Genomic DNA, 25,978 nt, shown 5'->3' with positions numbered 1-25,978 from the left:
CTGCCACTTGAATGACACTGGGTGACTTGCAGCAGAGCGTCGCTGTCATTGTTACGATTTCTCAACCCCTTGAAAGACTACAATCAGCTGAGATCATGCATGCCGGCTGACTGTGGTATTTTATGGTGCGTTTACACTAAACGATTATCGTTTGGATTTTCGCGTTAACGTTCACATTTGAGCAATTCTCAAATCGTCGTTGGTCGTTCGGTAAAAATTCGCAGATCGCTTCGTGTAAACAGTCTTTCACAGAATTACCCTATGTGTGAGATGAGCGATTGTAATAATGATTTTTCCAAAGATAAATCGTTCCGTCTAAGTGCTGATCGTTATAAAAAACACATTGTTACTACGAAATCGTTAATGGTTTGGGCGAATTATTGCTCCGTGTAAACGCACCATTAACAGACACCAAACGATTATCGGCCATATAATTGGCCAAGTAAGCCCAATAATGGTGGTACTAGCATAACTCCTGTGCATCAAGCTCGATGTCTGGGGGTCATGCTAGACTCTGACCTATCCTTCACTCCCTATATCCAAGCTCTTACACGCTCCTGTCATCTTCATCTCAAAAACATCTCCAGAATCCGCCCATTTCTCACCACTGACACCGCTCAGACTCTGACTGTCGCCCTGATCCATTCCCGTCTTGACTACTGTAACTCCCTACTAATCGGTCTTCCTTTCTCTAAGCTCTCCCCTCTCCAGTCTATCCTAAACGCAGCAGCCAGGCTAATCTTCCTCTCCAGCCGCTATACCGACGTCTCCCTTCTGTGCCAGTCACTGCACTGGTTACCCATTAAATATAGAACACAGTTCAAACTCCTCACCCTCACCCATAACGCTCTCCACAACTCTGCCTCTCCATACATCTCCTCCCTCATCTCCACCTATCATCCTTCCCGTGGGATGGTAGGTAGGATTAGGTCACTAATTTGTTATTGTAATTTATTCATTGTATAATTTAATATATAACCTGTAATGTATTTATAGATTTAAATAAGCGCTGCGGAATCTGTTGGCACTATACAAATAAATATTATTATTATTATTATTATTAATAATCATTTGATGTAAGGGGGTCCTTATTGTTGAGGTTGACAACAAAAAAAACCCCACTGTATATTAAGATGCTACCAGTGGAATCTGGATTTGCGGCTATTAGTTTCATGTCGAATTTATGATCCCCAGAATAAACATTCGTGAATCTGCAACAAATGGGACAGTGTTCATTTGGCCTGTAAATGCCCCTAAAAAAAAATCAGCTTTCAGAAACCAAATGTAAAATAAAGAACACTACAAATGAATATAAATAGCTTATTGTATTTGGCGCACGACATCTGCAAGTTCCTTAGGCTCTTTTTACAGTGCAATAAACTCTCTCCATTATCAGAATATAGAATTCTGTAAGGCCTCATGCACATGTTCCGCGCACGTGTCTGAATATATGGAACAGATTACTGGAACTCCCAGCATTGTGTATCATTATGATGCTGGGAGCTCAAACAAAAAAGTTTTTAAAGGGGTAGTTCACCCAAAAACTTTTCTTCCAAATCAGATGGTGCCAGAGATTTGTAATCTACTTCTAAAAATCTCCACTCTTCCAGTATAGCTGCTGTATGTCCTGCAGGAAGTGGTGTATTCTTTCCAGTCTGACACAGTGCTCTCTGCTGCCACCTCTGTCCATGTCAGGAACTGTCCAAAGCAGCAGCAAATCCCCATAGAAAACCTCTCCTGCTCTCCAGACTGGAAAAAATACACCACTTCCTGCAGGACAAGCATCAGGTGATGAGTACTGGAAGACTTGAGATATTTTAATTGAAGTAAATTACAAATCTCTGGCACCAGTTGATTTGAAAGAACAACCCTTTTAAATCTTCTTGCTACTGTACTGACATAATGTCAGGTATCAGCTTGCTTATAACTGACTGCCGCTCTTCCCCGTGTGCTGGGAAAAGCTGGATCCAGTCCTGGGAAACTGGGGTGTTCACTTCGGTATTACTGTAAATTCACTCATCTCTAATCTTCACTACTAAGTTTTATTATTGATCCCGTATGTCTTAAATGAAAAATTGATTTGCTGACGCAAAAGGTCTTGGATTACAATTTGCCGATAAGCCTATGTTCACACACATTGTAGTGTCACTGCACTGCAATGTCTTCACAGAAACGCAGTACTGCAATGAAACTGCAATGTGTAAACATAGCCTCAGATGTTTCAACAGCTTTTTGTCTGCTCTGTTATTATAGAGCTATATAGACGCTGTAGCTTTTAAATGGAATAAAGTAAAAATGGCCGCCACGTGGACACAAAACCTTTTAAGTAAATCTGGAACAATTAGGATTCCGCTCAAGAAAAGTGAAATTGCAAGTTTAAAATAATTGACAGTAAAAAAGACATTTTACTAACTGGCCGTAAAAGTGAAGCAGCTGTTCAGGTGACGGGTCAGCGCGGCGGTCAGGTGTGGACAAGATGAAGGCCGTTTTATTGGACTCTGATTTTGAACTAGACTTCTCAATACTGTGGGAAACGTTTGAGAAATGAAAAACTTTACCAAGGGCAGAGGTCATGGAAATCTTACACGTCTGAACCCTGGAGCGGAGTGGAACATGCAGGACATTAATATCCCTAGTCAGGAGCTTGCAGAATCAAGATATATTGCTTTTTTGTGTCACTATATGGGGGGTTTCACACATGGTGTTTTTCTGAAGAAAAAAAAGTTTGACATTTTTCAGGTGTTTTTTTTTACCTTTTAATGAGAAAAAAAACAAAAAACATTGTGTTAGCTGAAAGTCAGTAGGAAATGTAAAACCCTAAACCTACAAGGCCATTTGTCTGCAACATTTTTCTGTAGTGTTTTTGGGTTAGTAGTAATTTTTCAAAACTTTTTATGTGGCACAGGCTGTTTGATAGATCCACAAAACCCAACAATTACTGAGCTCAAAGAGGGGAAAAAAAATAATCAGATGGAGTACTCATTCAAAAGTCTACATCAATACATTGCCCCCTAAAAACTTAGAATATGCAAAAAAAAAATATAAATAACAAACCAGAGAACCACCACATAATGACCAAAAGTGGATGGAATATTTTCAAGAGTGTAAATAAGACTCTAAGCAATTCTAAGGGTGGTATAACATGGGACGATTTTCTGGCGATTAACATTAAAGTGACTCTGTAACCACAATCTGACTTTTCCCCCCCTCAAACCACTTGTACCTTCGGATAGCTGCTTTTAATCCAAGATCTGTCCTGGGGTCCGTTCGGCAGGTGATGCAGTTATTGTCCTAAAAAAATACTTTCAAAATTGCAGCCCTGTGTCCAACGGGAGTATCTGTGCCCTAACTTTGCACCACCCCTCCGTCCCTCCTCCCCACCCTCCTCATCATTAGGAATGCCACTGAAACATTTTCTCCATGCTGAACATTGCACAGGTCCTTAACGATCCAGCCCATGTGCTGGGCCGACACAGGTGGGGAATAGGAGGCAATCTGCCTGAAGCATTCCTAATGATAAAGAGGGTGGGGAGGAGGGACGGAGGGGTGGTGCAAAGTTAGGGCACAGATACTTCCATTTGGCAAGGGCTTCAAGTTTAAAAGTATTTTTTTAGGACAATAACTGCATCACCTGCCCAACGGACCCCAGGACAGATCTTGGATTAAAAGCCGCTATCCAAAGGTACAAGTGGTTTGGGGGGGGGGTCAGATTGTGGGTGCAGAGTCGCTTTAAACGATCTCAAATGACCGCTATGGCAAAACAATCTTAAAACATTCACCCTATTACGCCGGACGATGATTGCTACTTATGGCCGTTCTTGTGCTCATCCTTTCCTTGCTGATAGACCAGGGAACAAACGAACAACATATTACACCGAACAATGTTCGAATGATTTGTGAACGATCAACGATGAAAATAGGTCCAGATTCGATCAAATGATCAATGATTTCTTGTTAGTTTTTTAATCATTGCCTGCTACTACACGAAACGATTATCATTTGAAAAATCGTTAGATCGTTTGAATTTAAACGATAATTTCCCCGTGTAACACGGCCCTTAATGAACAGACATACAGAAAAAAAAAAGCTAAGCCGATTTATTATCAAAATGATATCAAAATATATAATATATAATCAAAATATCATACAAAAATAGATAAAATAGAGACACGTTAAAAATGATGTATCAGACCAACTGATCCACCTGGAAACCAAAAAAACTATTGGTTGGCCGCACATCTCTCCATGTTGTTAAAAAAGGGGCTCCATTTAGAGATGACCAAATTTACAATAGGATAGTAGCAAAGCGCTATGTTAGGTTCGGCCGGCAGCTTGTCATGCTGTCGGCTTTGAAGTCTGCGCCGCTCCTCCCCAGGTGTCGGGAAATGCTGTATCCTGTCCTGGGAAACTTCTCCCAGTGTCCCAGGATTGGATACAGCTTTTCCCAGCACCTGGGGAGGAGCGGCGCAGACTCCAAAGCCGACAGCCTGACAAGCTGCTGGCCGAACCTAACGAAGCCCATCAGGACCCGAGGTGCTGACAGTGTAGTATAGGTGTGTGTCCCCTTGTGTGCACTCTAACCAAGTGTAAAAAAAAGGAGTAGTGGCATGGCTTGTGCCGCACTCCGGCCTGCCTCACCACTACTTCCTCCTTCCCATATTCATGCATATTTACCTATTAGCCTGCCTCCTGCTCCCCGTTGCCATCACATAGTTGCATGCATGCGCCGTTGCTGGTACGGGCTGCGTGCCAACTTGCCAGTTTGCATCTGCGACAACGATTCCCTCCGGGGGTGCGCTACTGGTAACGCCGTTTGCACATGCACCATAGAGCAGAAGAGCAGGACCATACACACAAGGGGCAGACACCTATACTACACTGTAAGCACCTCGGGTCCAGTCCGGGTGCTGACAGATTCCTTTTAAATCACTCACGGGATGGGATGTCTGAGTTCTGTAGCCAAATGGAAGCAGCCATTCCCCCTACATCTAACATAGACAAACGTACCAGTGGTAAAGGATGTACCGACCATTTATTTATTTATTTTTTTGTCAATATACTTCCATGTTCTTCCTATTATAGTTCCTGGCTCTAGCTTTTTCAGAATACATTTCCGATGTTGGACTGGGATTCGCTTCATTCACATGACTCTATCACTGGGAGAACCATGTGGTTAGTTGGACCATATCCTGTCCTGGGAAAGCAAGTGAAACGTTCTCCAAAGGTTTTCTCATATCCCAAGGATCCTATCAGTCCCATTGCTAATAAATATGTGGTTTATACACAGGGCTGTAGCACACGCATGTGACTGGGAGGTGTAATGAGTTTGTTGACCCGATGTTTTCACTTAATAAGAGCTTTGCCCATCTGTGCGGCTGAGGGAGTGGGAGATAAACCTCCCCGGACGGCTCTTACCAACCAATGCTCCAATGAAGCGGAGAAATCCCATAGAGATGGCAGCTTTTATATGGGAGATAGCCCAGTGTACCATGATGGCTACAGAACAGCTGGTAACTCTTATTGTGTATATTCTCATGGATTAGAGGGAGTCTCTATATGAATGTTATTGGAGGCTTTCTGTAAACCATTAACCGGATGATTTATAGGGTTTATACTGTAGTGTTTTATATTGAGTACGTAGCTATCTGTGGGTGCAGATCAGAAGTAACATATAAGATTGGCTTTATAGTCTTTAGTCTGAAATATCTGATTCACATGGGAGATCACCAGAAACAGGTTCAGATCCCCAGACAAGTGACAACCAGAGTCTCTGCCGCACATATATGCTATTGCCATGTTTCTTACTATTTAAAGGGAATCTGTGAGCACCTGGAGCTGACCCAAGGTGATGACAGTGTGCATTAAAGGAGTACTCTAGCGCCGATAAAGAAAAACAATCAATCAAACATAGTTTTACATTTACCATCCCTCCCTTTGAATTTCCTGCTGTTTGCAAATCCCTGAAGCTCCAGTTTGTGTCTTCATTTTTTCTTTACTTCCTGGTTTGGGCTTTCCCATGATGCACTTTGTCTCCTGTGATGTCTGACTCTGTAAAACTGTTAGATAGCTTACAACTTGTTCAGCCAATCAGAGCTGAGCAACCTGAGTCATCTGACAGAGAGGCTGGCTTAACAGGGCTTAGACCCACCTCCCTCTTGATGATGTCATTGTCACAAAATGGCTTCCTGGGGTCAACAGTCATTAGGTAATAATGATTTTACTTTACATCCTGGTGGGGGATTGAGGGGGGAAAAGATAGGGAAGGGGGCAGATGGGTGATTGAAGCATATTACAGTTATATAACTTTATAATGTGTTTCAATTACTGGGAAAAGCTTTTCGCTGGAGTACCCTTTTAAGTAACAGTTCACTAGTTAGCAGATTAGCTTTGCCCTAGCTCTTGGGGGACGGGGTGCTGCACAATTTCATATCTTCCACTGTAATCAAGTGTCAAAGAGGAGTGGTGGTGACGTGCTCATGCCGCACTCTGGCACGCCTCACCACCCCTTCCTCCCTCCACTATTCTGTGCCAGACAGCCTCCTGCACTTTGGTGCCAGTCTTCTTGTTCCCGCGTTGGCCGATGCTATCAAAGGCCGTACGCGCTGTCCTGAGAGTTTGTCACTGATATCACAGCCCGTGAACCTCTTCTGTTCCTCTTCTGAGCATGTAAAGGCTCTATAGACCAGTGCTGATCTGCTAGATCAGGCCGATTTTACACAAAAGTATTACTACCCCAGGGCCGGGCCTGACCGTGTTTCAGATCAGCTGTGCTTTTCAGTCACCAGTTGTGCAGTCAGGCTGGGATTTAAAGGGGTTATCCTGCGTTACAAAAACATGGCCACTTTCTTCCAGAGACAGCACCGTTCTTGTCTAGAGTTTTGGTGCAGGTTTTGCAACTTTGCAATGGAGCTTAATTGCAAACCCCACCCAAACTGAAGACAAGAGCGGTGCTGTCTCTGGAAGAAAGTGGCTAAATTGCAAAACCCACCAAAACTGGAGACAAGAGTGTTGAGAAAGTGGTCGTGCTTTTGTAACTCTGAATAACCCCTTTAACATTCCTGGGTGAAACAAGCCTGATAGGGACATACAAAGTGCCCTTGTAAAATATGGAGCAGACTACATTCTTATTTATTTTTCTTAAGTCGGTAAGGGAACACAGACCATTGAAGTCAGAGATTGGGTTTCCTTTCATTAAAATAAAAAAAGACCAAAAACTATAGAAGTTTATAACACCCCAGTGAATAGCATCTGGCAGCAGCAGGCACCTCCTACGTGAAGGACTGAAACCACACTTATAGGAAAGGTTAAAAAATAATTCATATAATACATATTCCATTATAAATAATATATATTATACATGTTCCATTATTCTTTCCAACAGTCTGTGCAATAAATAGTTTGGTTTCTTTTTATTAGTGACTTTTATTAGTACTGATTTAGTTTTTTTTTTTTTTTATTTAAGTCTTTAAGATTCAAATCGGCAAATGCTAAAAAAAAAATCTCCTGCTCCTATGTGTTATTGGGGGGGGGGAAGGGGATGTGTCGTTGTTTATTTATTGTATTTTTAACCAAGACCGTCTGCGTTAAAGAATGAGGAATTTCTGGATACCCAGAGAATGAACTTCCGAATAAGAGGGAATAACATGAAAGTGCCGGGCAACCACAGTCAAAATATTGTGTTTTTATAGGATTTCCATTACATGTAGTGAAAATAACCACCTAGTGCGAGCGGGAGTCGTGTTACACGCATACTGCGTGAGGCCCGACAGGAGCTTTTGTTACAATATTGAACCCGAGGCCTATAAAATCATTCTGGCTGTCCGTCTAGAGTTTAAAATGGCTCATGTGAATTGCAAATGTAAGTGGACCTTTCAAACTCTGCAGAACTTGTGTCTAGTTGACTGCTTAAAAACAGAGCAATGCCTTAGTAATAAAGCTTCCTTGTTTCCGCAAGACAATTGTAACTGCGCCATTTTTGTGATGAAACTGCTATTATATTTCAGTCAGTGGGACTACCTGCAAACCTGGTCTGTAGCCTACTCTGAAAGCCAGGTTATAAGGGTAGATAAACCATATAATGGTCGCAGTGGCGTAGCTACCATAGAGGCAGGGTAGGCAGTTGCTATGGGGCCCATGCTGGAGGGGGGCATGGGGTAGAAGGTAAGAGCGTGTGTCCTTCTGCTTAACCCCTTATGTACTGCAGTGTGTAAGTGACCCAATGTTTACTTACATGCTGCAACACAACAAAGGGTTAACAAGCAGAAGACAAAGAGATCTCCTCTGATAACCCCTGACCTCTGTTCTCCAGCTGCCACAATCAAGTAGGAAAATGTGCAGAGGTCACTTACACACTGCAGTATATGAGGGGTTAAGCAGAAGGTAGTCTACTCCTACACCTATGTATTTTACCATAATTACTCCTAACGGGGCCTTTTAGGTAAAAACAGTGCAGTGCTTTGTGTTGTGCTTGGAGTAGAGGGGGGTGGGGGTGGGCTTAAAATCTTTTGCTATGGGGCCCTGTGAATCCTAGCTACACCCTTGAATGATCCTGAACGTTCTCTGTGGCTGTGATTATAACAAGACTGACGCCTTTCCTCACCAAATGTGAACACATCATGTGCCAAAAGGCACTCTGTCACTAGGTTTATTCCACCTTAAATAAAGGCGACAGAAATGCTGCACATATCAGTGTATTACTTACATCATTGTGTTCAGCCGTTCTCCTAATATGCAGGAGAATAGGATTCTTGCCACACCCCTCCCCCTGCCCTCCTGCTGCTGAATGACAGGTGACTGCCTATACACAGCATGGATACATAACTGCTAATCAGCAGCTGGTGGGCGGAGTTTTCTGCTTCTCATGAATATCCAGGACTACTGGGCTCATGCACATAATGGAGAGGACTACTTATTGTCCATGTTATTCAGGAGGAGATCTCTGGATCAGCTGCACAAAACAATGTAAGTGATCCATCATTCTGTTCAGCAGAAACCTACTGACAGATTCTCTTTAAACATTATATTGCTCTGCAGAACCAGCATAGTCATCACGCTTATATCTAATACAAGTATTTATATGCCAGCTGTAATGCCAACATGAGCGTGGCATACTATGTTACATTGGGAAAGCACGGCAACCAGTTGCTTTCACCCTATAGGTTATATAGTGGTGATAGTTATATAGTTTATGGGGTTGCTGTTAATGTCATTTTGGGCTGTTTTCCCTTCGGTAGCTATAGCAAAGTTTAGAAGGATTTAGTCTGGACGACTACTTAATTTGTTTTTAAAAATGTGATCACGGTTGTCTCGGTGCAATGTGTGAACAGACCAGACGGCCGTACAGTAAAAATGAAGGAAATACTAGTGTGAAGTCATTGTCCTCTGTAATCCTGATCTGTTTATTCTACGGGTTTCCTTCTGCAGCTGTTTAAGCAGAGAGCGTGATGTTTATACAGTGTCTGGTGGAACGGGGATCGAACAGGTTTCCTTGCATTGCCTACTTGGTATTAAAGGGGTTGTTCACCAGGACTTTTCAGCTGCTGTATGTCCTGCAGGAAGAGGAATTCTTTCCAGTCTGACATGGTGCTCGCTGCTGCCACCTCTGTCCATGTCAGGAACTGTCCAGAGCAGGAGAGCTTTTCTATGGGGATTTGCTGCTGCTCTGGACAGTTCCTGACATGGACAGAGGTGGCAGCAGAGAGCACTGTGTCAGACTGGAAAGAATACACCACTTATTGCAGGACAAACAGCAGCTGATAGGTGCTGGAATACTCAAGATTTTTAAATAGCAAATTACAAATCTATATAACTTTATTAAACCAATTAATTTGAAAGGGGGGGGGGAATCAGTTCTTTAAATAGAAGTAATTTAAAAATCTCTGGCACCAGTTGATTAACGAATTAATTAATTTATCTAATTGTTGCATAGTGCATATACAAAGAGAGATCTATCTGACAGATTTTTGAAGCCAAAGCCAGATCCTTTGTGACCTGATCTCTGTTTTTTAATCTGTTTCCTGGCTTTGGCTTCAAATGTCTGTCAGATAAATCTCTGTGTAAACACATCCTAGGTCAGCCTTGAGTGTAAGGGCTCATAGTTGCCAGACCACCCCATGCTATTTGCAAATACACTCGGTACACTGGGGGTGCCAGGCCCGCCTCCAGTTTGCATATGAAGAAGCTGGCGGGAACCGAACAGTGTTTTGGAAAACGGACCGCACCCCCAGGATCTCCGCACTGGCACCGACCATTGTCATTGGTCTTAGTGGTACGTTCACTTTAATAGTTTTCTTTGCATCTTCTATGTCAGGGATGAGGAACCTTCGGCCCTCCAGCTGTTGCAAAACTACAATTCCCATCATGCCGGGACAGCCAAAGCTAAAGCTTTGGCTGTCCCGGCATGATGTGAATTGTAGTTTTGTAACAGCTGGAGGGCCGAAAGTCCCCCATCCCTGTTCTATATATACTATACACTGTTAGTTGAGGGTTAAATATTTTAGCAAGAAACAAACTGCGGATCTTGTAAGATGAGAGTGAGTGCACCCTGACAAGGAGGTCCCTATCCGGTGTCTCAGCATGTCCCACTTCCTGTAGTGAAATGGATCCCTAACTACAAGCTGTATTGTCTCCTAATTGGTTCCTCTCCCTCCATCTCTAATCTTTGTATCTTTAACCTCGCTGCTCTCGCTGATAATGATGTTCTCGCCATCTTCTCCTTTGTACTAAGTGGTCATTTAAGACGCCCTCACAAGCGTTATTTATGTTCTTCAGACATGGGGGGGGGGGGACTTGTTTGCCTTGAGGTGTTACATGAAGGAGTTCAAGTAGAAAACAGGTGGTGCTGGGGCCACACTAGACTGCCGGCAGGGATGAGATTTATGTCTCCGTGGGGTGGGATACCCACAGCTGCCTCCCATTCTATTTGTCAGCTTTCCTACAAGCACTTCTGAAATTCCATGTCTTGTACTTACGACTAAAGTACAACCATTATATTAGAGATCTCTATGATCGGATCATCTCAGCTGACCGGATACTGGCCGCAATGTCTCTCTACCCCATAGGGAAGACTCGAGTGGCATCACTGTCTTATTTCTGAAGAAGAGTTATTTCTCATTTTTTTCCCAGGAAATAATGCCCGGCCTTCAAAAACTCAGGAGACCCATTACTCCTTCAGACCTAATACCGCGTTTCTCCGAGAATAAGACAGTGTCTTATGTTAATTTTTGCTCACAAAGATGCGCTAGGTCTAATTTTAAGGGGATGTCTTATTTTTCCATGAAAAAGAATTCATAATCTCACATGCACAGCAGGGACAGAGCAAGCGATATGGCTGCTCCCAGCCACCAGGGGGAGCTCACCACAGCACACTTGTACAGCACAGCAGGGACAGCGTACAGTATGGCGGCAGGCGACATGATAGAGGCAGCTCAACATCTAGCGGTAGAAGAAAGTGGGGATGGCGGCAGGCAACCGGCCTCTTGATACCTTGCCTGCACAATTACATGTGACTAAAGAAAACATTTTCCCCTCTGGAGTACCCCTTTAAAAACCTAAACGTGCAAACACACCCTGTAGGACTTCTACACCCAGCACATTAGTTATTACATAACAAGGCCCCCCTGTATGATCTATGTATGCCTGCCTGCAGAACAGTAGCTGACATCTCCTCAGCCCAAAATGACTGCTCCCCTGTACAAATGGATAACCTTAAAGGGGAACTATCAGCTGGTTAGAAGAGTCTAACCTGTTGATATGTCCCTATTGAACCAAGGAGGATGGTATGTCTATTATAGTATGTCTCTTATCTTCCTTGTTGGTGCCGTTCCAGTGCAGTTAGTCTTATACACCACAGTCCGGTGAGACCCTTAGGAGCACTGGGGTACCCATTTGAAGCACTGTTTGCCCCTGTAGCTCCAATTTGGCCTGCTGCATTTATTATCATTAGAAAGGGGTGGGCTGGATGAGCGCTATGGGTGTGGGCAGTGCTGCTAAGGGTCTCAGCGAACCGTGGAGCAAAAGAATAACTGAACTGGTATAGTGCCGAGGATGAAGGTATACCTTCCACCTTGGTGTCTCCTGTGCAATAGGTACATATCAGCAGGTTGGATTTCTCTAACCTGCTAATAGTTTCCCTTTAAAAGGAGAGTAAAAAAAGACACAACAGTGTGAAGGTTTAATGTTCCTTTAAGGGACTGTCTGATAAATGCAGGGCTTTTCATCTGCCTTTTCAGAGTATGAGAGGGGAACCCTGTGACCTCCCTTTATAAGTCACCGCGGGGAGTCGCTAAGCATCATACATCACAAGAAAAAAAAATCTTAACCACTCTGTTAGCACATAACTTCCCAGGAAACAGATCAGCGTGCAGTTACATATGTATACAGCGACTGTGAATAAAATAAATAAAATGTGTTCGTAACGCCAGTAACAAAACATATTACAGATGGCTCAATCTATATAAATAGTGTACGAAGCGACAAAGCCATGTAGTCTGTGAGCGGACGTTGCTAAATGATACAAGTGATCAGACCTCCAGACTTAGTTTATTGGTCTATGTGAAACTGAATCCTAAATATATTTTATTTTTTGTAGCGCTGTGTTTTTTGTTATTTTACGTTGTATCTCGGAATATGTCATCTGTCTTCCCTTTCACCTATTCATCTCCTGCTATTACCCGGTATGATAGAAGAAGCCGGGTCATCTCTAGGACTCTTGCCCTGGGGGAATCTCTTTTGACTTGCTTTGCAAATATAATTCCCATCCAGGCGCGGGATCTTGAGCAGATAGTTGCTTCAGGCAGAATCTCACAGGTGTAAGTATATACTATATAACCAAAGGAGGTGAAGCGAACGGTGATTTGTTGATGGAAAATGCGGAGTTCTCTGTTTCCCACATAAATGTTTAAAAAGTTGCATTTTACGCTTACACGGTGAAATAAAAATGTTTGAGCGGTGAGAACATCTTTGTTATCACAATAGACGGCATTTTGTTTTGTATTAATCACTTAAAGGAGCCGGTCGTTCTTAAAAGGTGAATTTCTGTGGACTGGACCTGGGAGATCCCAGGATCGTAATTTATTAATTAGGCTGGGTTCACACTATGTTTTTGCAAAAAAAAGTATGGAAAAGTGGATGCAATTGTGTGCGTCTGTTTTGATCCATTGACTTCCATTATATAAAATAAAATAAAAAAGATCTAAACATAACCGTTTTTTTTTAACGTATACAAAAATGTACTTTACCTTATTTTTGTGTACGTTAAAAAAACTGATGTTTTTTTATCCCTTTTTTTTTTTTTTTTTTACTCAATGGAGCAACAGATAAAATTGAATCCGTTTTTCCATCTGTTTTTTGCAAACACATGGTGTGAACCCAGCCTTAATTAATCCACCCTAGTGTACAGATGTAATTCTTCTTTAGGCAGTTGGAGCATAGCCACTTACATGGTCAGACCCCCCCATCCCAAGAGTACCCAAGAATTTTATGGCAGACCTAGGTTTTGGTGCAAAAAATGGGCCAAATTTAGAGAGAAGCCTGATTGGCTGCTTAGGTATCTGTGAGTCAACCCATATTTGCATTTATTGATGATGCGTCTTGCTTGCGCAACCCATATGTATGTTCCTAAGGGTGTTATTACACGGAACGATAATCGGCCGAATTGGCCCGATTTGGCCGATTATCGCTCCGTGTAATAAATGCAACGATCAGCCGATGACAACGATCATCGGCTGATCGTTGATATAGGTTAGAACCTATTTTCGTCGGGCGCCGACCGCGCACCGCTGCGTGTAATAGCGGTGCGTGGCCGGCGACTAACGATATACATTACCCATCCACGTTCCAGGGCTGCTCCTGCCGTCCGCTTCTCCCTGCGTCCCGCGCCCGCTCTAGCGTCACAGAGGCCTGTCAGCTGATAGGCCGCTCAGCCAATCACAGGCCGCGGCGGTCCCGGCCTGTGATTGGCTGAGCGGCCTACCAGCTGACAGGCTGCTGTGACGCTAGAGAGCGCGGGACCCCCGGGAGAAGCCGACGCAGGAGCAGCCCTGGAACGTGGATGGGTAATGTATGCCAGTTTAGCAAGGGCTGCAAGGACATCGGTAACGATGTCCTTGCAGCTATTGTCAAACGATTATCGGGCCGTGTAATAGGTCCAGTAAACGAGCAACGATCTAGCAGATCGCTGCTCGTTTACAGGTATTATCGGGCCCTGCTCGGCCCGTGTAATACCACCCTTAGAGCCGTATTACACAGGCTGATGACTATTGTAAGTGAGCAGTGATCATGTACTGAGACTATTACACAGCTCAATAATCGTTTCCAGTCTGACACAGTGCTCTCTGCTGCCACCTCTGTCCATGTCAGGAACTGTCCAGAGCAGGAGAGGTTTTCTATAGGGATTTGCTACTGCAACAGCTCTCGCTTTCAGTTCTATGTCAGGCTTTCTCTGCAGTAGAGAGGTATTTGATAAGTTCTTATATAACAACCCTTAAAAGGAGAGACAAAAGACAAGATATATAAAGGTAAATGGGTCAAAAAAAGACTATATCTCTAATACAGGCAACAGGCAGAACAAAGGTAAGAGGAGGTCACCCATGAGAATAGTCACAGATCAGATGATAACCTATGGCTGGAAGAACACGTTAGACTGGGTTGGAAGATGTGGTCAAATTTTGACCCCTATAGTGGGGTTGACCTGATGGACACTTGTCTTCTTATTAACAATGTAACTAAATGTGATACATGAAAACCTTGATATTTTATCTTGCTGGCTAACATTATATGACAGGGTCTGGTTTTTACTTGTTACTAAATTCAGCTGAGAAGTACATGGCTATGTCAGTGTTTGCATTCATCATCATCTTCATCCATTTAAAGAGACTGTCAGTAGGTTTATGGCGTCCTATCTCAGGGTACCACAAACTAGTGACAGAGAAGCTGAACAGAATGATGTATCACTTACATTGTTCTGTGCAGCTGATCCAGAGATCGCCTCCTGAATAACATGGACAATAAGTAGTCCTCTCCATTATGTGCATGAGCCCAGTAGTCCTGGATATTCATGAGAAGCCCAAAACTCCGCCCACAACTACTGATTGGCCGTTATCTATCAATGCTGTGTATAGGCTGACAGCTGTCAATTAGCGCAGGGGGGGGGGGAGTGGCAAGAGTCTTATTCTCCTGCATATTAGGAGAATGGCTGAACAGACGGATACAAGTAATACACTGATCTTTTCAGCATTTCTGTCACAACTTTATACTTTGAATTACAATTTTAATTGCTATTATTTATTTATTTATTTATTTTTACTACAGGATTATCTCAACTGCATTTCTGACCAGACAAGACTTTCCTTAGGAGCAGAGGAGCGATCGGCTCTCTTTGGAAATATACCAGATATCTACAATTTCAACAGGTTTGTTGATAAATAATTTCAGGATCCATCATACCAGCAGTGAGTGTGTGTATGATATATATACAGTAGTACCTCGGTTTAAGAGTAACTTGGTTTAAGAGCTCACAGTTTTTCAAAGTTGTAACTTGGTTTAAGAGCATTGGTTTGATTTAAGAGCTCCCTGTACTGGGTGGGAGGGTGAGTTGGGGGAGGGGAACGGACTGCACAGGGTGGTCTCACCTCACCTTCCAAATCTTAGCAGATCCACTTCAGGCTGGGGCTTACATCAGGGGACAGGACTGTGGAGGTAATCTCTTCATAGCTATAACCCCTCTCTCCCCGGAGAGAGAGCGCTGCATGTATGTGCCCACATCTGCCCTGCTCATTCCTTCATACTCCCTGCAGTCTCTGTCCTTTCCTGATTGGTCCACGCTGAACACACCCCCTTCCCCATTGCTGTCATGTGACCAAACAGACCTCTGACAGCAGCCCTGCTTCTCTATTCTAGCCTGTTGTACTACACTGCAGCTCCATCCTGTATCTACAAACTGCTGCTGTGTTATCAGGGTTATACAGTTACTATACATTATACACCACATGCTGCTATACTGTACAGTAACTTATATATCACATATCCAGCTGCAGTATTATCAGGGTTATACAGTTACTATACATTATATACCACATGCTGCTGTACTGTACAGTAACCTATATATCACATATCCAGCTGCTGTGTTATCAGGGTTATACAGTTACTATACATTATATACCACATGCTGATTGCTATACTGTACAGTAACTTATATATCACATATCCGCTGCTGTGTTATCAGGGTTATACAGTTACTATACATTATATACCACATGCCGATTGCTATACTGTACAGTAACTTATAATATTATCACATATTCAGCTGTTTTTTATTATATTATAATATTTTTTATTTATTTATTTCTAGAATGGTTCAATATTGTAATTTTGTAATTTTGTCCCCTTAGTGAACTTCTCCAAGACCTTGAAAATTGTGACAATGACCCGGTTGCAATTGCAGAATGTTTTGTTTCAAAGGTAAGGTTCCCAATGTTTCTTAGCAAACTGATAAACATTACACACAAAGTTTTCCACACAACATGGTAATTCTGTAGCCATTAACCTTCATCCTCAATAGAACTACAAAAAAAAGCAACTCAGCCTGAAATAGTTAGCAAGAGGACATTATAGCCAACTGCACAGCACATTTAGATAAGAAAAATTTTAAATGTTTCCTTTCACTTACCGCACATGATATTGTACTAGTCAACATATGCTGGGGGATGATCTGTACAGTACACTACTATAGAAGGCATGTTGGGGGAGAAGAGGTTGCTGATGCTTTGGATGTGCAAGGTGCCGTGTGAGCAGAAGTGCAAGAAAGTGAAGCAGCAATGAAAGGGTTACACGAATCACTGAATAGCTAAAGGGGCTGTGATTACACTGCAGCTCTGTGGACATAAAGCAGTAGACAAACTTGCTTTTAGGGACAGTTATTGTGAGCCTTATGGGTGGTCAGAGATGGGAGGGAAGCCTTGCTTTACCTTTGATGAACAGTGTCAACCATCCTCAGCAAGCAGACTTGCTCCGTTTGTAACTACACAGCCCAGGCTTTCTCAGGCTCTCTCTTGCAGAAAGCACATGCCTCCACCTTTGTTTTGTCTTATCGTGTCGGTCACTAGAGACAGATCTCCCCTAGCAACAGGTAGTGAACCACAAATTGCAGAGAAATGCAACACTTAGTGGCTTAGACTTTAAGACTGGTTTCTGGGGTCAGAAGACATTTTTATTCTTAAAGGAAGTGATTGACAGATCTGTTATGAATCCCCAAAAAGAGGGAACTTTTTGATCACCATTCGTATATGAATGTTGCTTAGCGATGTACTCAAAGGGAGACAGATCAGGTACACAGCTCTATTTCCAACATGATTTTCATTTTATTTATTTTTGTTATTTTTGAAGAAGAGAAGATAGTACAGCAACATTACCATACGTGTTCTTTTCCTGTTTGTCACACTTCATTCATCTGTATATCTGAGCAGAAAATGTAATATATTTGAATAGTGTTCCTAACACTCCCTTAGCTAGCAAGAATGAAAGATTGCCCGTGCAGGTTATACATTGCAGTACATGCTATTGTACCATGTTACTCCACCATTATGTACATATTTGTAGCAGCCGGCTGATATATGTGAGGGAGGTCAATGGGTAATTGAACAATGGCAAGTTCTGGAAGACGCTAAGGAATATATCAGAACTGCTTGGAAGAAATGTCATCCTGACCAGAAGGGAACATGCTCAGCTTCAGCTTTTCTTTCGGTGATTAGAAAAAAAAGAAATCCTCTATTCTACAGGCACGTAGACCATGTTACTATGTTGTCTATACACTCTGTCAGGTATTGATCACTTGCATCCTTGCACAGTCCCATATCGGGCAGTGTAAAAGGACCCCTAGGACCCATCCTTACTCTAATTGGGGACTACCTGGGTTATCCTGTAAGCTACCATTTGTTGAAAAATTGAGTAGATAGAAAAAAAATGATGAGATATGATTCTAATGACTATATAACTATATTTTTCAGAGTGAAGAATTTCACATCTATACACAATACTGCACCAACTATCCAAGGTATGTCTGTTCATTCTCATTGTCTAGCGCCAATTTGTTTACAAGAAATTTGTGTTTAGTTGCTGATTCTGGAATATTAACTTGACGATGTTGGATGCTGAAAATTGTCTAATACTGTGATGGTTCTTTGTTTACTTTGCTTCATATATATTATATAGATTCAGGGTCTGTTCACACGTACAGACTCGCAGCTGAAATTTTGCTGCGACTTTTGCAACGAGATCAGCTATGAGTCAAGGTCCTAGCAGGTCCCAGTATGTAATGCCGCCGCCCCCTTAACCCCTTCTGCTCCCACTCTGCTGTCTGTATATACATTACCTCTCTCCTGCACGGGTCCCAGCGTCCTGCTCCCCCGCCCAGCCAATCAGTGGCTGCAGCTGGGCAACACACTGATTGGCTGGGCGGGAGAGCAGGACGCGCTGCAAGGAGAGAGGTAACTTATATACACAGCGGAGCAGGAGCCAGACAGGAGCAGAAGGGGTTAAGGGGGCGGCGGCATTACATACTGGGACCTGCTAGGACCTTGACTCGTAGCTAAACTCGCAGCGAGATTTCAGCTGCGAGTCTGTACGTGTGAACAGACCCTAAAGGGGTACTCTGGCAAAAAGAAAATATATACTTTTTTTTTTTTTTAATCAACTGGTGTAAAAAGTTGTATAGATTTGTAATGGTGCGTTTACACAGACAGATTTATCTGACAGATTTTGGAAGCCAAAGCCAGGAATGGATTTGAAAAGCGGAGAAATCCCAGTCTTTCCTTTATGACCTCTTCTCTGTTTATAGCCTGTTCCTGGCTTTGGCCTGAAAAATCTGTCAGATAAATCTGTCTGTGTAAACGCACCATAATTTACATTCATTTTAAAATCTAAAGTCTCTAAGTAATTATCAGCTGCTGTATGCCCTGCAGGAAGTAGTGTATTCTTTTTAGTCTGACACAGTGCTCTCTGCTGCCACCTCTGTTCATGTCAGGAACTGTCCAAAGCAGGAAACTTTTTCTTTGAGGATTCACTCCTGCCTTGGACAGTTCCTGACATGGACAAAGGTGGCAGCAGAGAGCACTGTGTCGACTGAAAAGAACACACCACTTCCTGCAGGACATACAGCAGCTGATACGTACTGGAATATTCAAGATTATTAAATAGAAGTAAATTACAAATCTGTATAACTTTAATAAACCAATTGATTTGAAAGGGGGGGGAATCACCAGCGTTTCCTTTTAAATAGATAACTTAACCAATTGCTGTATATTTGCAGGTCTGTGGCTGTGCTAACAGAATGCATGAGAAACAAGATCCTTGCAAAATTCTTCAGAGAAAGACAAGAAGTCCTACAACATAGTCTTCCTCTGGGGTCCTACCTTTTGAAACCTGTTCAAAGAATCCTTAAGTACCATCTGCTGCTGCATGTAAGTGCTCACAAGAGAGCGGTTAGTGGAAGATGGATGAAATCTAGATATTTTGGCCAAATATAAATCGGGGCTGAGCGGGAGAGCCGGCTTGGCTTGGGATCAGTTACTAGGTGTGGCCGGCAGGGAAAGTCACGATCTTGATTACATGGGCTTATGGTTTTGATGACCTAAGGCAAGTCCTTGTTTGCTTATTATTATTATTGCTAAAAGCTTGAGGAGATTCCACCTTCCACCTAGGCTGAGGACAACGGCGTATCTTCTGGCGTAGACTTATCGTTTGTGTACAGTATAAAGCAAGAAAAATAAAACCTTATTGATGTATTGCCAGAAATACATTGAACATATTAAGTATTTTATTTCATTCATTCATTCTTTTATTTTATTCATCCATTATTGATCTACAAGAAGTTAGTAGAGATGAGCCAACCTCAAGCACGCTCTTGTTCCCCATGTTCCTTGTTGCTTTCCCTACACTGTAGGTGTTTGACTCTTTTTTTTATCGATTATCGTACAATATAAAGATTTTTCGCACGATAATCGCCCATGTAATAGGGCCATAAAACTGGATATAACAGCTCACCAAAGTGTTTCTGTACTGTTCTGTCTGTTAGGGCCCGTTCACACTACGGATTCGGCGCGGAGATTCTGCGGGGAACCTCCGCCCGTGGATTCTGCACTGAATCCCTTTGAATGAGAGGACTCACACACCTCCACTCTCCGCTCAAAAGAATTGACATGTCAATTCTTTGAGCAGCGCCGCGCAAACTCTCCCATCCAAAGACATAGCAGGAGGGATTCGGCGCAGAATAAGCGGGGGCAGAGTTTCCCAGCGGAATCTCCGCGCCAAATTCATAGGGTGAACGGGCCCTTATATTATCTCACACTCGGCAGCTTTGTTTAGTCTAGTTTGGAAAACTGTTAGGGTTGCTCGTCAATAATCGTGTTTGCATAATATACACTGAAAAATAATAATAATAATCTTATTTCTCCACTATTTTAGGAGATCTCCAACCACCTGGATAAGGACACAGAGGGGTTTGATGTTGTCCTTGATGCCATTGATACGATGCAGCGAGTTGCATGGCACATTAATGACATGAAACGGAAACATGAACATGACATCAGACTGCAGGTACACACAGATAGAGAAAGATTATATATGTGTGTGTGTGTAATATATATATATATATATATATATATATATACATACACACACACACGTTTTATGTCCTGTACTGCCATTTGTGAATTATATATATTTTATGAATACAAATTTGTTAGTAATTAGACGGAGTTGGCCGGAGGTGACGCGGCAGATCAGCATTTTCCAGCTTCCACACATAATAATGAGGGTCAGCGGCCGTGTTCTACTCTCTTGCAGTCACTCAGATTTTTATCGAGCGAGAACTTGTCAGCAATTTCCCTGAAAGGCTTTATACTTGGCTTCTGTAATTATGTAAAATGTTATGAAATTATTTGTAAATCAGATCGACATAACAAAGCATAACTGAAATAATAATAGACGCAAGAAGTGATGGCTGAATAAAGAATTGGAGATTTACATATATAATATAATAATATTAAAGGAGAAGTCCGGTGAAAATTTTTATGAAAGTATTGTATTGCCCCCCAAAAGTTATAGAAATCCCCAATATACACTTATTACGGGAAATGCTTATAAAGATCTTTTTTCCCTGCACTTACTACTGCATCAAGGCTTCACTTCCTGGATAACATGGTGATGTCACTTCCTGGATAACATGGTGATGTCACTTCCTGGATAACATGGTGATGTCACTTCCTGGATAACATGGTGATGTCACTTCCTGGATAACATGGTGATGTCACGACCCGACTCCCAGAGCTGTGTGAGCTGTGGCTGCTGGAGAGGATGATGGCAGGGGGACACTGAGGGACACAGGGCACTGGAGGGACACTGAGCATCCCTCTGCCATCATCCTCTCCAGCAGCCACAGCCTGCACAGCTCTGGGAGTCGGGTCGTGACATCACCATGTTATCCAGGAAGTGACATCACCATGTTATCCAGGAAGTGACATCACCGTGTTATCCAGGAAGTGAAGCCTTGATGCAGTAGTAAGTGCAGGGAAGAAAGCACTTTATAGGCATTTCCCGTAATAAGTGTATATTGGGGATTTGTATAACTTTTGGGGTGTAATACAAGATCTCTCCTCTCACTGCATAAGATTGGTTTTACAGAGATGGTCTCTTTACTATAGAATCCACCACTTTTAGAGAGAAGCGCTTAGCTAGGAGCTTCTCTCCACCCTCACAGCAATCAATGGGGGTCTGAATACCAAAATTAAAACCAATCAAATTTTACACCATTTCAATAACGTCAAAAGTTACACAATAAAATGAACCTGTCATCTGCAGGCAGCCTGCCATAAAGCAGGATGAATGGAGTGGATTATCACATGGTTCTGTGGGTCTCCCTACTAATTGTCTATATGCAGATTTATACAGGGACAGTGTCGGACTGGGGTATCTGGGGCCCACCAGACAGAATTATGCTGGGGGCCCACCAATGAAGAACCAGTGAGAATCAACATGTCAGTCAGTGTTAGTGCAGGTTCTAAAGCTGGGGGCCCACCGGAGGATTCTCCGGTCCTCTGGTGGGCCACTCTGGCACTCTACAGGGAATACAGTCACTGATAGAACCGCCCACTAGACTCCTAAGTCCAGGATGATCAGAAATGTAAATGATTTTTGTTTTTATTTATATTTTATTGTCTTTGAGTGTATACAGTACCTCAATATTCTATAGCTGTATGTATTGTTTCTTATCCATAATGTGTGATTTTTTTCCCCACTTCTTCTTTTCACTCTTAGGAGATCCAGAGCCTTCTCACTAACTGGAAAGGACCAGACCTGACAAGTTATGGGGAGCTCGTTTTGGAGGGCACATTTCGTTTCCAGCGAGCCAAGAACGAGCGCACTTTGTTTCTCTTTGACAGGCTGCTCCTCATCACAAAGAAAAGAGACGACTCTTACACATACAAAGCCCATATCCTGGTAGGTCACGGCTCTGGAGAGCTGGCCGTGCTGCATCTCATTCATTGTAACAAGCTTTCCTTTGTGGCGCTCTGACAGCCGAGCAGTGATTCAGCGGTCACATGAAGCGCTTCGTGTCACAGCCGAAAACAACTATTAGTAAAGAGGACATGACAGAAGCTTGTGTCCGAGGATGGAGACTGCTTAATATGGGAGACAGATGTCATAGATATGCTGATATGTAGGCTCCATGTCCTCCTTGTATCTAATCTGTAATGATTCTATGTATAACACATATCTAACTACCACATATAGGAGTCAGGGATCAGCAAGTCCAGTCCGGCAGGTTCGCCCAAACTATAAAAGGGGTCGGCCACTTTTTAGGAAAATAGTTCAGTGTACCGTATTAGTAAGTGGTCTCACTGTATATCACCTTTATGTGCCTATGTCGGCCATCTTATGGACAGCATCACCATGGAGCAGGACAGCACAGCCCGGAGGAGGGGAGTCTGATTTTAGCTCTATGAGGTACACAGGGAGCTGCTGTCAGTATATACATTGAGTACACAGGAAGCTGCTGCTGTCAGTATATACAGTGAGTATACAGGGAGCTGCTGTCAGTATATACAGTGAGTACACAGGGAGCTGCTGTCAGTATATACAGTGAGTACAGGGAGCTGCTGTCAGGATATACAGTGAGTACAGGGAGCTGCTGTCAGGATATACAGTGAGTACACAGGAAGCTGCTGTCAGTATATACAGTAAATACAGGGAGGTGCTGTCAGTATATACAGTGAGTACACAGGGAGCTGCTGTCAGTATATACAGTGAGTACACAGGGAGCTGCTGTCAGTATATACAGTGAGTACACAGGAAGCTGCTGTCAGTATATACAGTGAGTACACAGGGAGCTGCTGTCAGTATATACAGTGAGTATACAGGGAGCTGCTGTCAGTATATACAGTGAGTACAGGGAGCTGCTGTCAGTATATACAGTGAGTACACGGAGCTGCTGTCAGTATATACAGTGAGTACACAGGGAGCTGCTGTCAGTATATACAGTGAGTACCCAGGGAGCTGCTGTCAGTATATACAGTGAGTACCCAGGGAGCTGCTGTCAGTATATACAGTGAGTACACAGGGAGCTGCTGTCAGTATATACAGTGAGTACACAGGAGCTGCTGTCAGTATATACAGTGAGTACACAGGGAGCTGCTGTCAGTATATACAGTGAGTACACAGGGAGCTGCTGTCAGTACATACAGTGAGTACACAGGGAGCTGCTGTCAGTATATACAGTGAGTACCCAGGGAGCTGCTGTCAGTATATACAGTGAGTACACAGGGAGCTGCTGTCAGTATATACAGTGAGTACAGGGAGCTGCTGTCAGTATATACAGTGAGTACACAGGGAGCTGCTGTCAGTATATACAGTGAGTACACTTACTATACACTGAACAATTTTACCATAAAGTGTCCAACCCCTCTAAATTGATTATTTAGCGGTAGAGTGAGTTGGGTAATTCTGCGTATAGACTGGGAAACCTGGACCTTCAGAGAGAAACCATTTATAGACAGTTTGTGGCGGAGTGAAACCATAGATTAGAGGTGAGATGTATCCTCTGCTCCGTTCATACACATTATCTCATGGTTTAAGGATACTGTACAATTACAGACTTCTGAAGTCCAGACAGGTATCTGCGAAACACACAGGGCTGAAAGAAAATATTTATCTCCAGTGCAACTGTGGTGTCCTGAGTACAACATCAGTGAGTGTGGTGCCTTCATGGAGTATTACTGCACATCAGTGAGTGTGGTGCCTTCATGGAGTATTACTGCACATCAGTGAGTGTGGTGCCTTCATGGAGAACTACTGCACAACTGTGAGTGTGGTGCCTTCATGGAGTATTACTGCACATCAGTGAGTTTGGTGCCTTTATGGAATACTACTGCACATCAGTGAGTGTGGTGCCTTCATGGAATATTACTGCACATCAGTGAGTGTGGTGCCTTCATGGAGTATTACTGCACATCAGTGAGTGTGGTGCCTTCATGGAATACTACTGCACATCAGTGAGTGTGGTGCCTTTATGGAATATTACTGCACATCAGTGAGTGTGGTGCCTTTATGGAGTATTACTGCACATCAGTGAGTGTGGTGCCTTCATGGAGTATGTATTACTGCACATCAGTGAGTGTGGTGCCTTTATGGAGTATTACTGCACATCAGTGAGTGTGGTGCCTTCATGGAGTATGTATTACTGCACATCAGTGAGTGTGGTGCCTTTATGGAATACTACTGCACATCAGTGAGTGTGGTGCCTTCATGGAGTATGTATTACTGCACATCAGTGAGTGTGGTGCCTTTATGGAATACTACTGCACATCAGTGAGTGTGGTGCCTTCATGGAATATTACTGCACATCAGTAAGTGTGGTGCCTTCATGGAGTATTACTGCACATCAGTGAGTGTGGTGCCTTCATGGATTATTACTGCACATCAGTGAGTGTGGTGCCTTTATGGAGTATTACTGCACATCAGTGAGTGTGGTGCCTTCATGGAATACTACTGCACATCAGTGAGTGTGGTGCCTTCATGGAGTATTACTGCACATCAGTGAGTGTGGTGCCTTCATGGATTATTACTGCACATCAGTGAGTGTGGTGCCTTCATGGAATATTACTGCACATCAGTGAGTGTGGTGCCTTTATGGAGTATTACTGCACATCAGTGAGTGTGGTGCCTTTATGGAGTATTACTGCACATCAGTGAGTGTGGTGCCTTCATGGAATACTACTGCACATCAGTGAGTGTGGTGCCTTCATGGAATACTACTGCACATCAGTGAGTGTGGTGCCTTCATGGAATACTACTGCACATCAGTGAGTGTGGTGCCTTCATGGAATACTACTGCACATCAGTGAGTGTGGTGCCTTCATGGAGTATTACTGCACATCAGTGAGTGTGGTGCCTTTATGGAGTATTACTGCACATCAGTGAGTGTGGTGCCTTCATGGAGTATTACTGCACATCAGTGAGTGTGGTGCCTTCATGGAATACTGCTATGTAGCAAAATAAGTAGATGATCCAGCACAGGATGGAATCTTGAGATCTTTGGGGTCAGAATTGGCATCACACCATCAGGATGGGTTCAGCAAAACATCTACTATAATGCTTGAAACGCGTATAGATTTGGCTGCACTTATCCTGATGCCAATTTTAACTGCATGAAATTAGGATCTCAAAACGTGCCACCATGCCGGATCATCTACTTCTCTTGGTGAATGGTGAATCTCCTGTGGCCGGGTGCGGAGCTGGACACTCTCTGGAGGTAGAGGCCGGCAGGAGTATCTGAGGTAGAGGCCGGCAGGAGTATCTGAGTATATCGGTAATGCTGTATAGCAGTGAGTATGGCACCTTCATGGTGTACTGCTATACATTACAGGGTGCCATGTCCTCACAGGGCACTGCTGTACATCCATGTTTCTGCAGCCCACCACTTGAAGCT

The 25,978-nt window shown here is 43.1% G+C and overlaps 1 protein-coding gene across 4 annotated transcripts in view; it reads left to right on the top strand.

Annotated features, from left to right (window-relative positions):
- The window catches only part of PLEKHG1 (pleckstrin homology and RhoGEF domain containing G1), a 158,530-nt gene that overhangs the window by 117,189 nt on the left and 15,363 nt on the right, over window positions 1-25,978 (top strand). For all 4 annotated transcript variants that reach the window (XM_069954492.1, XM_069954489.1, XM_069954490.1 and 1 more), the window contains 6 exons: window positions 15,310-15,410; window positions 16,389-16,458; window positions 18,003-18,049; window positions 19,304-19,454; window positions 20,458-20,589; window positions 22,309-22,491. In XM_069954492.1, the coding sequence (XP_069810593.1) occupies window positions 15,310-15,410; window positions 16,389-16,458; window positions 18,003-18,049; window positions 19,304-19,454; window positions 20,458-20,589; window positions 22,309-22,491 (684 nt within the window). The remainder of the gene's footprint in view (window positions 1-15,309; window positions 15,411-16,388; window positions 16,459-18,002; window positions 18,050-19,303; window positions 19,455-20,457; window positions 20,590-22,308; window positions 22,492-25,978) is intronic.

The sequence above is a fragment of the Dendropsophus ebraccatus genome, chromosome 15 (assembly GCF_027789765.1).
Source record: "Dendropsophus ebraccatus isolate aDenEbr1 chromosome 15, aDenEbr1.pat, whole genome shotgun sequence".
NCBI classification, from domain to species: domain Eukaryota; kingdom Metazoa; phylum Chordata; class Amphibia; order Anura; family Hylidae; genus Dendropsophus; species Dendropsophus ebraccatus.
This window is presented reverse-complemented; position numbering and strand designations above follow the sequence as displayed.